This window comes from Mesitornis unicolor, unplaced genomic scaffold (assembly GCF_000695765.1).
Source record: "Mesitornis unicolor isolate BGI_N332 unplaced genomic scaffold, ASM69576v1 scaffold17429, whole genome shotgun sequence".
Lineage (NCBI taxonomy): Eukaryota > Metazoa > Chordata > Aves > Mesitornithiformes > Mesitornithidae > Mesitornis > Mesitornis unicolor.
The window spans coordinates 18,397-34,780 of record NW_010206734.1 but is presented as its reverse complement, the minus strand read 5'-3'; the positions used below and the strand labels follow the sequence as shown (position 1 = coordinate 34,780).

The window sequence follows — 16,384 nt, the reverse complement described above, 5'->3', positions numbered from 1 at the left end:
CATTACCACTCTGCAGACAGCTGCACTGCTTTTAAGAGATTACAACTCCCAGCTGCCATTGCAGTCCCGCTGCTGGAGGTTACTGGTCTTCAGTTAAGCTGTAGTCATGTGTGTAATACCTGTTCCTGACCTACTGGAGCACAGAGTCAGCTAAGTTAGCTTTCCACAGTGATACAAATTGAACTTACAAACGCCACGCTGAGGAATGAGGAACAAGCGCACAGCCCATTTACTGCATCTGCACCACAGGGGCAACAACTGCAAATAACAAGTGGTAATTAACAAATTGCATTTAGCTCTCAAACAGTCCCCACTACATGAACAAGAGGATGTGTCTAAACTTTCAGATGGGTGTAGTCAGGTGTGTATGTGAGAGGCAAACCAAACTTACATCAGTCAGTGAGACACATGCGAGTGTCAGCAATCCAGCAACACAACTGCTAGCGATTCATGCTCTTAGATCTCAGAAGAGTATTCCAAATACTGAGTGGTTGCCTCTTCTGAAGTAGCTTTCTCTTTTATGTTACTAATCAGCATATCCAATCTGTGTAAGTAAACATCCAGCAAGACCTAGAACTATGGTTATCCCCACTTCAGCCAGCAGCCTTGACTACCAGACTGTAATGTCAGAGACACGGATGACAGAATTCATCAGAAGACAGGAGTGCAAGCTTCAGTTATGGAATAACTGAACAAACAAAACTGTACTTTCTGGCTTTCTAAATTATGTCAGAATATCTGCCTGTAGTGTACCCTAAAACACCACCCTAAATAACACAGATAAGCTCACAAACTTGCCTCTAGCTAATGGTTTTCAGATTGTGAGGTGTGCAGTAGGTTAGAAAAGCTGTTTAAAATAGATTAACATGAAAGCCCACATTTGGAGAGCATGAAGTCCATCAAATCCATGTATCTCACATCTTGCTAGCTGCATCTCAGCAGCACTTCACTAAAAGTTCCTGAATCCCTCTCCAGTAAAAAATGCCCAACTTCAACCAAACTCCAGGCACAAGTACTTAAGGAGAAGCTGGGCTGCACAAAAATAGCCCTAAGGCATTTAGGAGTTCAGCAGAAAATAAGTAGTGGCATAGATAATAAAGCTTTTGGTCATGTAGGGCTTTGCAGGTCAGCAGAGGAAAGGGGTTTTTGAAGTCCTCTTCAGACTATCCTGGTAGGATGCTTTTGTCAACATGCGCCCTTATGACTACTTTGTGTATTTGCAATGTCTTTTGTGACGTCTGCTGAATGATGTGGTCTCCCCTCTATTTGCTCTGCTTACATCTCAGCATTTCGCTTTCCTGCTGTCAGGCAGGCTGTTTACTTCATAGCAGGTGACTGAGAAATCCCATTCCCTTAGGAATTCATAAGGAGATATTAAGAAACACCTATGAAGCATTACATTAAAATCAAGAAAAATGTTTATTTCAAAAGTTCTCTGTGTATAACAACAAATTTAAGAACATAGTCTTGAACTCAAATCCAGCTTTTACCACTACAATAAACAGTTGTTCTTACTAACAGTTTCAATGCCAGTTATTTGGTTTATATCAGAGCCTGAAAGTACTCATCTAGAAGTTCTATGATCTCTCACAGATACTGAATTAACTCAACACACTACTGTAAAATGGTATTTCTGCTGCTTTTAAGTGCCAATTTAGCAAGAGTGTATCATAACATTTTATGGAAACAACATATTTAGAAAATAAATAGGAAAAACAAAAGCCGCATCTCAAAGCATGTGTGCCCGATGAACATACACAGGCTCCTGCAGCAATTGCAATAATGTATTCTTACACGAAACGAAAGGAGAAGATTAAATGCTTTGTACGTTTACTTAAGAAACTGAAGACATTTGTCAAGGCTAAGTAGGAAAAGAATTTAAAAGGAAGTCAAAGGTATTCAAAAGAATGTAAATGGCTTTGTATTTTGTAAGGAAGAATGAAAACCTTTCACAGAAGGAGATTGTGTTGATCTCTGATCCTGTCCAAATGCAAATGGAAAATTAAAGTCATCTTTTCCATCTCCAAATGCATGAGAAGTCAATTCCGAGGCGAAGGGAAAGGCAAATGCATCCTCACTTTCTGATTTCCCAAACAAGCTTCCTATATGGAACACATATTATATTTATTATTAGGTTAAATCTTACTAAAAGAATACTGCATTCAGCATAATACGTTTCTTTAATAATGATGTACTCTCAACATCCCACTGAGTATCAGCCTACAGTTGGGTGTTTATTTATGCACCAGAAATGGCACTTCAAGAAGGGCATTATTAGAATCTGCACAGAACGAAGTGTGAAGTACTTGAACGGTTTAGAACAACAAAACACTTCTGCATGATATACTGGGTGAAATATCTTGAATACTAAGCAATAGAGGTCTTTGTAAACTGATATGTTTTTGCAGATTCTTTCTTCTCTAAAGAACAATGCAACCAGCCACTGAAATTCTTGGATAAACAAAGCTACAGACAGAAAAACACCTGAGTTGTATGTTTAGTAACACAAAAGTCAGACACTTTTCTCTACAACAGTTATATCTGCATACAACCTTATACTTATCCACTTCAAAAAGGTAACTTTGCACTTGCAGCACCTCTAAAAATAAGAGTAGATTACAGTACCCTTCAGAAAAGTGATTGATCAAGAGGAAGTTTTGATCTTACTGATATCACAAAAAAATTGACTTTTCATTTCAGTACAGCCAGCATTTTACACAGAATGTGTACACGTGCATGGCTCACTTAGTATGAGTGGAAGATACTGTTTATTAAGTCTGATTCTCCTCTCTCACAAATACTTGTGCTATTTTTACATTGTGCACCTCCAACGGGTTGAGGTTTCTTTGACTTTATTTTCTGTTTAGCAGAGGGAGGAAAAAACTCAACAGATGTACTCTTTCCAACACTTAGCTGGTAGACTTAAGTTAAAAAGTAGTATTTACAAAGTACTGTGGCTTTTTAGATTAAAATAACTCTTTTTACCAGTGAAAAAGCTCTAACATTTTAATTTTTCTTCTCCCTTGCAGCTCCTCTCAGTTTGCTTCCAACACACCTAATGCTATCCCCATTTCTTCCTTTCTCATACCTGTTTTTTTATGATATCTCATATATTTGAAGCCAAACAAGCAGGGAAAGATTTAAGCTAGTCAAAACACAAATGAACACAATAAAGCCCTGAACTACAGTATCACAACTGAACATCCTTTTAGACAACCAAAGGTGCCTTGTAAAGCAGGATCATGAGCTTGTCAGTCACTTAAGCACGAGTAAAAGACACCTGGCACGCACAGCATGCGTTTCAGACTTACCAATATCTTTTTGTGGGGACAGAGGGTTCAAGTTTCCCACAGAATAACCTTCCTCTGTCTGAAATGCAAAATGACATTTTATTTTAAAAATGAAAAAGATAACAGAAAAGCCCAAATGCAGATACATAATTTCATTTGCTTCTAGTGAGAAAGACACTGTCCCAGTGAATGTGAGCAGCCTTCACAAAATCCGCATTTAAATGTATGTATCAGTCTCTAAAGTTGCGAGGTAAACTATGATGAGGTAGGTTTGGTGATATTTGCTTACTTCTGCAAGCACACTCCCTCCGTCCTTTTGGGAAAAAACCTCGGAATGAGAACAGACCAAAATCTGATCTGGTTTCTTGCTATTTTTTAAACTGAAAAGATTCTAAGTTATTATGTTCTGTGACATTTTAGAAAACCTCTAAGCAACAACATAATTACTGCTTAGTGAATAGAACCTGATATTGTCAGAAAGAGTAGCAGAATAACCACTCATCGCTCCTGAGAAGAGTTCTTAGGCTAGATTTATAATAGATACTTAAATCCAAAATCAGAGCTTCAAAGCTCCCATCTAACTTCAGGGAATTCTACATGACTGCTAGAGGCTGGTAAATCCTTGGTTTCTGCTGCTCAGCAGGCACAAAATAATGTGGGTTCTGACAGCACTGGGTGACTTTATGTCTCCCTCATTCCTAAACAATTCACAAACCCCTCACTGGCCTATTCTCTCCTACACACAGCTGATGCTAGGAGATATTAATAACACACATCTTGCCAAATACAAAATAAAATGGTGTTTTCCCTCTTCCCTCCTTCAGCTTTAGTAACCTCAAGACTGAGCACACCCACTGAAACAGGTGATACCTGGGTTCAAATCCCTTCTTTGCAAAATGGGGTTTGAATCTACATTGCCAGGGAGTGGTACAGAACCACTGCACTACGCACTGACACCCATCAGTCTTGACTATGCAATTATCTATCTGTCAGCCCAGGAGAGTACAAATTACTGTAGAGCACTGTAGTTAGGGAACCCGTAAAGGAAAAGAAAGACCTGGATTCCTGTTTCAATTAGTTGCCTACATATCTCCTCCATTTAACTACAGCTAATCCACATTTGCTCTTGAATGCTCCTATCAGATAATAATTTCTTCTTTTTCTCAGTGTTCTGCATTTTGTGAAAAATGGAGGGAAAAAAACCCCACTACTTTAAGTACCTCATTCTCCTCTTCAGCAAGAAGAAATCTAACAGGATAGGCGCACACAAGTTGTGAATTCTCCTAGGGTACCTAAATTTTTGCATTGCAACACTGAACCAGAAGCCTTCATGTGAATCTAGTCACCTGTGTATTTCCACAAGATCCAACCTTGCCCTTATGGGAAAGACTCATGCTTGATCAGAAGTCACCACAGGGGGGTCACCAGGAAAGAAGATACACATTTTCAAAGAATATCAAATGTAAAATTAAGCAAGCTAGTAAAAAAATACTTGCTACAAAGACAAGAAGTCTGAAAAACCTCCTTCACTGTCAATGCTGTTTTCTTAGCATATTTTGCTTTTTGGAACTTATATTGTCAAGTACTCATTTTTACCTCGTCAGATGGATTTTCTGCCTCAAACACAGAAGAATCAAATAAATTAAAGCCAGGGGACTTCTGGGAGAAGTTCATGAGAGAAAAGAAAGCAGGAGATTTCGATGTTCCTTCTTCACAACCTAAATTTTGAATGCTGTAAAGACAGAAAGGAAGAATCTACATTAATAGTTTTTAAAAGTAGAATAGATGGCTTTTTTGTTCTATTTTTTTTTCTTTTCTTGTTTTGTCACTTTTTAGATTCCATTAGGTTCCATCAATAATTGCTTCTTGAAACACAGAATGAGCAACACAACTTTTTAAAGTAAGTGAGATGTTGTTCTTACCAATTCCCTACCCTTTTACAAAAAAACCAAAACCTGTTTAAAGACAGAAATTGGTGTAACAAATATAACCATAGGAAATAACAACAGTTTTAGCAAAGGAGCTACAAAGAACCTGTGCTTCATATATTTCTAAGCAGAATCCCCCTCCTTCAAAACAGCTTCAAGTGGAAATGATACTGAAAGAAGAAAATCTAATAAATTACCTAGAATAACTCAGGGAAAAAAAAATAATATTTTCAGAAGAGCTTTCCAGAGAAGTCTTTCTACAGTGTCTTTCAAAAACGGTGGAAATGCTTATACAGTAAACATCAATACAACATCCCTCACAAAATCAGAATAAAAGCTGAAGTCGTACAAGTCAAACGAAGGTGTTTTAGAAAACTGGGTTTTCTTTCCCTTTGAGTCAGACGTTCCTACAAACTCAGGTGTTTCAGGTGCTCTTAAAAAATGTTCTGCCCTTTCTTCTGCTGTGTCAGGATTATCTTCATTTGACTTAAAACATGTGCCCATGTCCTGTTAAAAAGAAATAGACAATGTTTAAGGCATATAAAATGTCCCAAAATAACATCAGTCCATTTACCTATAAATATATTAATTATGGTTTACGATTAGTCAGTTATTTTCATTCTTGTGAAAAATAAAAAGGATATAACAAAATGCTCACAGGAACACATTCACCATACTTAAAACTGTAACCTCAATGTATCTAATTTAAAATGGACTTCTTTGGAATAAAACTATATGCAAAAATTTTCATTCAAAAAATAAACTTGTGAACTGACTGAAAACCCTGATTTTTAATAAAAGAACTGTATGTCTTAGCACAATGCTTAAAGTCACACCGGAATCCTCTTGATACTCCCTAGTGAAATAAAGGAACATCACCGTCTGAATATATTTCATTTGACTGAGATATTTCCTCTTCTTTAGAAAACATGATAACACAGGGATGTTTTAGTTATTGCTGAACAGTGCCCACACAACATCAAGGCCTTTTCTGCTTCTCATGCTGTCCTGGCCAGTCAGTAGGTTGGAGATTCACAAGAAGCTGGGAGGGGACACAGCTTGGTCAGTTGGCCTCAACTGACCAAAGGGGTATTTCACACTACATGGTGTCGTGCTCAGCACTGAGAGCTTCAAGGAAGAAGGTGGAAGGGGGGAGATGTTTGGAGTTATGGCATTTGTCTTCCCAAGTAACTGTTATGTGTGATGAAGCCCTACATTCCTGCAAACAGCCAAACAACTGCCTGTAGGTGAGTCATAGTGAATGAATTCCTTACTTTGTTTTGCTAGCTTTTGCTATACCTATTAAAACTGTCTTCATCTCAACTCACAAGTTTTTGCACTTTTACCTCCCTGATTCTCTTCTGCATCCCACTGTGTGGGAAGTGAGTAAGCAGCTGTGTGGTGCTTAGCTGCTGGCCAGTATTAAAACACATCTTGATACTGCCTATAATGCAAGCTGTACACACAACTGGCTTGAATATCATGGCATGGTGAGCTTGATCGCACATTCAGGCACAGCAAGTAAAAGCAGTGCCAGTGGAGTCATACAGACTCTGCAGCCAACACAAAGCCTATTTACTATAGTTTTGTGGGAGAAATTAGTTTCAAATGCAAACATTTCATAAATATGTTCCATCAGCTCACACTGATGAAAATTAGATGTATCGATTTACACAAAAACTACAATGTGCATAGGATAGTCATCCTAAATAGCCTATTGTTAAGGTAGCATAAAAACCCACAGAACACTGACATGATCAAGGGCAACAATCACTACATTAGTAATCAGAAGGCATGGATCAGCTTCTCATCTGTTGGGAGCCTTATAATGAGTCACTTTGCCAGTTTCTGAGACTTACCTCCTGCCAATAGATTCAAATATGTCAAGATACTTTGACTATTCTAAATAAAATAATTACTTATGGCAGAAGAAATGCTTTGCTTACTTGAGGTATATACGAAGAATCCTTTGGCTCATCTTCTGCTTCTTTATCATCCCATTTGGCTTCTTGGTTTGCTATACAAAAAAAGACAGCACTGCTTGTATTATAACGGCATTTTAAATGGTTAAATAAAATTTACATTCTGGGGAAAAAATCCTTGAAAAATGTTTACTAACTTGGGATTGCTACTGGTAAGGAAGTGTTCTTTCTGTAGTTTTCATAATAACCCACTTTGTGGCTATGTTCATTATAGTTACCTCTCGTTCTGCCACTTACTCGCTATCGTTAAAGCAATGCTTAGGCTGCTTCCTATGGTTTGATATGCTCTTCAAACCTAGCTATTGTCCCCTGAGAGTGCTATGTTTGTCAATTCAGCTACTGCCCTCTGAGAGTGCTAATACCAGTCAATAGAAACCAGGTGGAAACAATATAAAAAGCACATCCATCTCACACTGATGAAGTGTACCTGAAAGAACTGAGCAAAAGCCAGGATGAGACATGAGAAGAATGTTATCCTGTATTACAGGACACATAATTAGTATCCTATTTGTGTTTTCTGACCATTGTGAATGGAGGTTTTATATATATATATATATAAAAAAATAGACCACCATTTCTGACATGCATCTAAATTAGCAGTTTAATTAGAAAAGGTATATTTAAACTGAAGCTCAGTGCCTTGTGATTTTGAAAACTATACACGTATTTGTAACTACCCTCTTTTGTTTCTGTAAGCATTCTGTATGGTTTTTTTGAGTTAATTTTCATTTTTAATAAACTGATGCTTCAAGATTCCTAAATTTCTTTTATTATATCCCTTTTCTTTTGCATTTTCTCATGCCTTCTGGGCAGATTTTCAGAGTGGATTTCATTTTACCCAAGTAACTTGAGACTGAAGTGTGGATTAACAAGAGATGCTAGAAAGTTCCTTTCATTGACAACGGTCAATGCAATTAATCCTACATTACTAAGCAGTTCAGTCTCTACTTAAATTAGGACTCTGCCTGTCTGCTGTGCTCAAAGTTTGAATAAATAATCAAGGTGGAAAAGGAACACAAATGGTGGACCACTTAATACCAGAATGAAATTTTGACCCCTAGTATTTTCTCTTTTATAATTCTGTGATCCAGCACACAGTAACTGCACATCCTATCAACAAAAATTACAGTGGTACTTTACCTATTACTGCATTTTCACTCTCAAACTGTTGATTAGAAGTCGTCTGCATTGGAGGAATTACCAGTCTAAAACACAAAAATTACCATTTGTCTTAATATGGATTATTTTCATAAACCTTAATCTCAAGAATGAAAGCCACTTTATTAAAGAGAAGTTACCTGAATTGCATTTGGTTTTGTAAACTTGCTATTGATGGAACTTGGGCAGTTTGTGGGTTATTAGCCCCAACGGTGTCAATAACCATCTAAAACACAGCAAAAAATTCAAGTAAGGCTTACATCTGAAATTGTCACTTCAACAACATCACTCTGATTTCTCCACAGATTGCAGAAATCCCTTCTTTTAACCTCTCTTTAGGGGTCAGGCAACATAAAAACTTTTTAGCCTACCTTTGCTTTGCCTACATTTTAACAGCATGATACCCAAAACAACTTCTGTAATGTTTTATAAAGTCTCATCCACAGCACGGATGACTGGAGGTGAATAATCACCTTTTCTCTTGTACAAATAACATTACATAATTTACAAACTTTATCCAGGTTTTCCACTACTGCAGCCAGCTTTCTCCCACTTGACAACACAGGAAGGGCTGGAGCCAGGCCTGTCTCTACCTCCAAAGGCCAAAGTGAGTGAAATGTCATCAGTGAATGTCTCCCGAGTGTACTGAAAAACTGCAGAAAACACGGAAATATTCCCTCCTTACAGATTTTCATCAGATCGGCGGGCATTAACTCTCTTACGTATGCAGCTTTTATTTGTGCCTTAAGGGCAGAGTGGCACTAAGCATCAGGTAACGCATTATTTCACAGGCAGCTGCTAGCTGTTTGTTGTTTTGGTGGGGTTTTTTTGAATTTGCAAAATGTATCAAATACATGCATTGAATACAGTTCGGGGTGGGGGACAAAAGGGCTGGTTATGCAGAATCTATCTGCCACTCAACTCCTGTAGCTTACAGCACTCCTTTTTGTAAGCATAGCAATATCCTTTCTTCTGACGTTTTTTTATTTTTCCTTAGACTCCATCTTCTTTCCTTGTTGCTATCACCCTTTCTTAAAGTTCCCTTAACCTTGACTTGCTGCTTCCCACTATTCTCTAAGTGCAATTCTAGGTCCCAGATTCCCATCCTCATCTTTGGATTACCCTGGCAACAGCCCTTCCATCATCCTCATCATGTTCAACTTCCTCAGGCAGTCACAAGCAGAACCGTTTGAAATGTCTTCTGGTCCTGTTCTATTCAGTCTAGCCATTGCCCTTCACGTTGTCTTATCTTATGAAGGCTGCTTCTTCTACCACAGGCTCCAACCTAAACCATTTAGTGATTCACGGACTTCATCCTGCAGTTCCCTTGAAATTTTTATGAAAAACAGAACTGGTTCTGTTAATTTTTTACTTGATCGTTTTTGTTGTTCATTAAGATGTGGTATTACATAGATCTGGTGAGATGTCCCTCACAAAGAAAGGTTTTGGCATAGAAACTTCCCCAAGCTTCTGCACGGTGAACACAGTTGCAAACTATTTGTCTCCTGTGGCCTTGCCTTATCTACGTAGTCCTTTTATCCTTAAACAATCTATTGGTCCTATGAGTGTTCTTGCACTGAATGAGATTTTATTAGTGTTTTTCATAATTGTCCAAGTTGTCCATCCAACTTGTTTCTGGATTGTTTTATTGTGGTTTTATATTTAAGATACTAAGCTGCAATATACTTCACCTTTTCAAGAAAAGTGCCATGGGAACTATTGGTTTATGCAGTGAAAGATGGAAAAAGTGATCACAAAGGTGATCAGAGGGCTGAAGTACCTCCCCTACGAGGCCAGGCAGATCGAGTTGGGCTTTTTTAGCCTGGAGAAGACTCCAGAGAGACATTATAGCAGACTTCCAGAAACTGAAGAGGGCTTACAGCGAAGATGGGGAGGGACTCTTTATCAGAGAGGGTAGTGATAAGATGAGAGGTAACCGTTTTAAACTGAAAGGGGGGAGATTTAGACTAGAAATAAGGAAGAAATTCTTTATAGTGAGGGTGGTGAGGCACAGGAACAGGTTGCCCCCAGAAGTTGTGGATGTCCCATCCCTGGAAGTGTCCAAGGCCAGGTTGGACAGGGCTTTGCGCAGCCAGGTCTGGTGGGAGATGTCCCTGCCCATGGCAGGGGGGCTGGAACTGAGTTATTTTTAAGGTCCCTTCCAACCTAAACCATTCTATTACTCTAGGAAAATTATTTAGATAGATGGTCCACCTCAAGTTTGGCATTAGAATGCCTACTATGACTGCCAGTTGCACTTCATAAGAACATACGGATTACCAAGATTAGTGTCCTGGTTCCAGTGTTAACAAATTTTATGTAAGACAGAATAGCACTAGGTATAGCTGTAGTGTCTTAAATTTAAACAACCACCTAAAACCACTATACAGTCTCATGTTTTCACCAGTGTGAGAGCTGCATACCTGTGACGAATTTTCTGCAAGGCTGGAGGAACTGCTAGTGGCAACTGGAAGTTCCATATGCTTTTCTTTTTCTTCTCTCCCTAAATTAACAAATATTACTTAATATTGTCAATAGGATAAAGTATCCAAAGCATGGCACTGTTAAACTGAACATGGTAACAAAGCTTATAAATTTTCCTCTTGATAGAGAGCTAAAAGAAAATGATAACAAAATATGAAAGTATAAATTAATTTACTGCAAATAACACTTGGTTAATATTTACTGTATTTACGCAAACAGAGCTAAAGGTATGTTTCAGATTTTTCTGACACTATGTATCAGGTATACCTGCCATGCTACTTCACTCCTTGCACAGATAAGAAAGGAATCAGACACAGAAGATTCTCAGAACACAAAGACAGGTAGTACCCAACTGCCCATTGAAAGCCTGGCTTCAACTGTGACAGCAGGAGCAGTTCACCAGATTTGTTACCACGGTTTCCTTTCATTTACACAAAAAGAATCCAAAATCCTCACATTAAACACACTGCACCTGTTTCTGTTCGTGGCATTGAGAATCTAATACTCTGTACAGACTGGACTAATTTCTGAGGAATGCAGGGGACATGCAATGGTTTATACAACTGATGCTTCTCATTTAGCAAAGATGGATGTTTGCTCTCTTCAAATACCCTAAAAAAAAGTTTTAAAAAGAAGTTAACAACCGATAAAGGAAAACATGAAATACAACTGCTTCAAGTAAATGGAGTTTTCAAGGAAGATGCATGCTGCAAGGAAGGTTCTATCTCTCAGCTCCAGCAGTTGATAAAAAAAAGAAGTTTTCTTTAAATAGTATCAGACAGACAGAGAATATCGCTGCAAGCAGACAACATAAAGCAGTAATAAGCCAATCATAAGAACACTGCTGACTTAAATTTTGTCAGTATCAAAGAGAAGTATTAGTAGTTTGGGGTCTTACTCTTTTATCAAAGTACTTCATTATTGTGGTTCTGAAATCACATTTTCACATTTAAAAACACTTTTTCTCTCTGTGATTGTCTGGAATACTCACACTATACACACACAAAAGAGACAACTGCAGCAAGTGTTTTCACTTGTGGGGTAATTATCTGTGTAGGGTAAATAGCCTTTCACAGTGTAGAAAGACAAAGGTTAGTAGAACAATGCAGAGTAAAGTGGCCATTTGGCACAGGAACATTTACCATTTTTAAAAATAATGAGTTCTATTTTATTTTCTCTCTGGCATTCCGGCTTAGCTCCTCTGTGCCTCTAGCTACAGCATCTGGTTTATAGCTGACTAAACAATGCTATTCAGAACAAATGAAGAATTGAGTCAGTCTTCTTGTTCTTCTTGAAATTTTCCTTACATAAAAGTAAGATAAAATTGTCGGATGCACTTTATAAGGTAATGTGGACTAAAATTAGCAACACTATTAAAAACCCACCAAACTAGATGCACTGGTTAAGATATATGGACCTACCAACACATTAAACTAAAATACATGCACAACTGTGATCACACAAAACCATGAATGTACCTCAGTCAAATGACTGGTGAAAGGGACCACCTTCACCTGTGAAGTTACAGATACACTCAGGGCTGTAGGCTCGGCTGATACCTGACAAACTATATAAATCAGTATAAATCAAACTATATCAATCAAAAAAAGGAATGATAAAAGATTTTTCATTCTTTATTACAGAATTTATCTGTATTTCTTTCAGTTACTGCAATTATAGTTCTTACCTGTGTCGGGAATGAGCACTACAGGAAACAAGATGTGTATATGGCTGGTGTATCCAAATTCAGATGCAGGGAGCACAAAAACAAGGGGAAATAAAACCAGAGCCAAGCACAGAACCCTGGCTAGAACTGCGTCACTTTGTTCAAAAGGGCTTATTTGGCCACTGTACCACAGTCATCATTCAAAAATGAATTGAACAAGGTCTGAGGTAATGAGTTAGATTGCCACAACCTTTTTTTCTTTTTTTTATGGAACTTAGGAAGCCAAATTGTGTTTTCAAAAGTTCCTGGAATGAGTTTGTGTGTGTGCCTCTGTAAAGCCTAGCAGACAACTCTGTTACTAAAAATTTGCTCTCCACGAAATAAAGCATTCTTTTACAGTGCACATCTATTCAGAAGAATGTGTTGATGGCAAAGTTACAGACAGGACTCAGAAGCTCTTAAGACATGTATTTTCTAAGTAACAAACCTTCCAAAATATCCTGCAGTTAAATCCTATGCACATGCAACACTCCTGCTCCCTTCCCTACCCAAAAACACTACTGAAAAAGAACCCATGCACATCTTCTGACATAATTAATAACCATTGAAAGAAAAATCAAACTGCATACTGAAGCTCAAAATAGTCCAAATTGCAGTAACAACAAGAAAGATAATTTGTCTTCTTTCTCTACTTCATTGTTAGTAGACATCTGAGTTGATAAAAATCTTTATCTTGATCCATACTGCGAAATAGATAACATTTTTTTTACTAAAGTGCAAAGAAAAAAATAGATAATCCTGAATCAAAATAAAATCTGATTTCTTTAGCAGTAGTTACTTCTTTGTGGCGTAATGAAGCCCAAAGATTAATATGACTTTATCTTCACTGTAGGAATCAAGTGCATTTGTTTGTACAGATGAAGAATCACACTTGCTACTGTGGTATTCACTACAAGACACTCAACTGGAGCCATGGCTCAGTATTCTAATCGGGCACAAGCCAGCAAGTCCTTTTGGAAACTGGACTTTTAATAACTAGCTGCAGTAATAACTAGTAACTAATAATTGCCTATGAGCCTGTGGTCAGCACAGGGTGGACTCTTCATGTGTGTTTACATTTAGAAGTCTAGAAACAGCTTTATAAGTATTCTTCCAATAATTACATTACAAAGGCTTTTCTTTGGTTAGTAAAAGCTAATTACTAATGCGAAGATATTGAAAGAACTGCAATAATCTGCCATGTAATATCTTTACAAGAAGTTTTAGCAAAAATCTCTCACTTGAAATGTAAAATAGTAATAAATATAATCTCTAACTGAGAAATCAAGACCAGAGCTTCAAAAAAGTTGAGCCCAATTTGGCGATTGATGAGAATTCTTGATTTGGAAATGTTAACTATGGCATCTGTCTGTGTAACTGGTGAACTATGAAAGCCCATTAATCAGAGAAAACAGCTGGTACAAGAAGAGGAATGTGTGTTTTGCAGTGAGACTAACCAAGGACTAACTGGCCAGCAACAAGTGATTCAAATTAAAATGCTCCAAGCCTTTTAAAAGAACAGCTACCACTGCCACCCTCCTGTCTACAGGAGAACATGTATATCAGCACCTATTCATTAACTTGCAAGATGGTTTCTTGTCTTGTAGCCTCCTAAAGCATTTCACGGGTATTAATTTGTACATTCTTCTGCTCAGTGCTTTCATTGCTGTGTGTAGCCCTTTCCCTCGATGCTGCTGGTTTCACGCTGGTCAGCATTAAGTTCATGGAGATTCACAGTACAACTCTTTTTTTATTGTTCTCCTTTCATGGCAGAAGATGAAGACATCTCCTTTCTTTTCACAAAGCTCTCTTTGCTCGGTAGTAACCTTGTAGTGACTGCAGAACAGCTCACAAGAGACTACTGCCTTTTGTGCCCATATTCTGCTGTTATATTTTTGCACATTGCCTTGAGTCTGCAAAGGTTTTAAATCATATGACTCATTACCTTGGCACATTTTCTGTTTGAGGTTTTTTCCACCATGTTTATAATCACAGATTCATAATACACCTATTTTTAGCTTCAGTAGTTCCTTAATCAGACTTTTCTATGCTTTCTAGTGAAGACCTTTTTTTTTTTTTTAAAACACACTATTGCCAAATAGGGATTTTTAAAAACACTTTTAATGCCATTTTCTACAGGCTTTTATGTTATGGATATCTTTGACATAAATAAGTTTTAAAATTTACTCTAGGAAAACTTATTAATTAATAATCAGGTTATGGTTTGATACCATATGTTGTATCACATCAATGCATCCATGGAGGTTAAAAGGCAACGTGAGTTAGGACAGTCTGAAAAGTTTACAACACCCTATAACCATGATGCAAGCCATGGAATTATTGCTCCGATAAGGGCACCAAAAAAATCTACTTGTAAGCAATCCAGACAAAACTTCAGGTGAAAGCACAAGCACATGAAGACTCCATGACACGGAGGTAAACATACAAACGGCAGGTCCAGCAACACACCCTATGAATTCCTATCCATGAGGAGGCTGACCGAGGGCTTCTTACACCTCCACATGCACAGCATAGACCTCTGCCTTTCATAAGACGTCCTTAACTGGCATTTTGCTTTCTGCAGGCTGCACATACATGGGTTTCTTTGAAAATTCAATTGGAATCCCATATTTACTTCTTTTTAACCTAGTCTTAAAATAAGTGGATTTCTTGCTCTCCCATGTTTCTGAGGTCTTGCCAATTTCAAAAAGCTTATATAAGGGCTTACACCACACAAAAAAAATCATCATAGGTCTATAAGAAAATACTAAAGACGTAAAATGCCCCCGTGGAAAGGACCTTAGGGAATATTAAAATGGCACACTTCTATAGATACAGTCCACTAAATCCCTACTTAAAACCTTAAAAAGCTTCTTCTTCATGCACACCATAATGTAAAAACACTTGGACAAAGTCTTTTGGACACATTTTTAGTTTAAAACGGATTGTGGTCCAAAAGCATCAGCTCTAAAGGTGATGTTTAAACGTTCACAAGGACTCCAGATAAGTGCAAGATAGTCCTGAGGTAATATTCAGTCACTGCAATTGAGCTCAAATCAAAGTGAGTCTCAGTTGTAAGTGACCACTGACTCGTCTGCTAAGCCATTAATCCTGTCCATGAAACTTTAACTCATGCTTGTTTTTAAGAACTAAACCAAGAGTTAAATTTCTTAGCATGCATTTAGCAGAGTTAATGTATTTTATCTCTGACTGCACAGTCACTGCAGTTGTATTCAAAACTCATAAAACTACTCACATTCTCTGTCAGCAGTAGCTGTGAGGAGCAAAGGTTTCTACAAAATACTTTTGAATAGTAAGTTTCCAGATACAGTCAGCTTTCAAGAATCAAAATACGCCACCATCGTAACCCCAAGAAATAGAAAACTTCTTCAATTACACAATTAAATCACATGACCAGGGTTAGAGAACTTTGGCAGCCATTTAGCAACACTGTGTGTTTTGTGACAGTCTGTGTAAATGCTGAAATAGTACTGTGGATGAAAGCAAGGGAAATAAACAACTTTTCAGTGTACCTTTCTTTAAAGTCCTTTGGCTTCTCTAGACTTTTCTGATTTTTTCCTTCAATAATTTTGGAATTATTTTGATCTTCTGTAGTCTCTTCAAATGTCTTAAGAGATAAAGAACAAATAACAAAAAAAAATAAAGAGAACTTGAAAAAGTATAGCTACATGCTGCAATTGCTTCCTAAACCTGATGAATCTGTGCACAGTAGTTGAGTTTTTGTAGCCAATATGGTCTGAAGAAATAAGCAGAACAAGGTTAAAGCAAGGCAGTATCTTTTGTTGGACCAACTGTAACAACTGGAATAAACACAAA

The 16,384-nt window shown here is 37.6% G+C and overlaps 1 protein-coding gene across 1 annotated transcript in view; it reads right to left on the bottom strand.

Moving 5' to 3' along the window:
- Window positions 1–1,655: 1,655 nt before the first annotated feature.
- The window catches only part of LOC104546483 (chromosome unknown open reading frame, human C14orf39), a 33,014-nt gene continuing 18,285 nt past the window's right edge, over window positions 1,656–16,384 (bottom strand). Inside the window, exons 9-18 of the mRNA XM_010191887.1 lie at window positions 16,081–16,175; window positions 11,315–11,454; window positions 10,782–10,861; window positions 8,499–8,584; window positions 8,341–8,405; window positions 7,165–7,235; window positions 5,568–5,725; window positions 4,887–5,022; window positions 3,312–3,369; window positions 1,656–2,102 (exon numbers count right to left, since the gene is read on the bottom strand). Coding sequence (XP_010190189.1) covers window positions 1,900–2,102; window positions 3,312–3,369; window positions 4,887–5,022; window positions 5,568–5,725; window positions 7,165–7,235; window positions 8,341–8,405; window positions 8,499–8,584; window positions 10,782–10,861; window positions 11,315–11,454; window positions 16,081–16,175 — 1,092 coding nt within the window. The 3' untranslated portion in view covers window positions 1,656–1,899. The remainder of the gene's footprint in view (window positions 2,103–3,311; window positions 3,370–4,886; window positions 5,023–5,567; window positions 5,726–7,164; window positions 7,236–8,340; window positions 8,406–8,498; window positions 8,585–10,781; window positions 10,862–11,314; window positions 11,455–16,080; window positions 16,176–16,384) is intronic.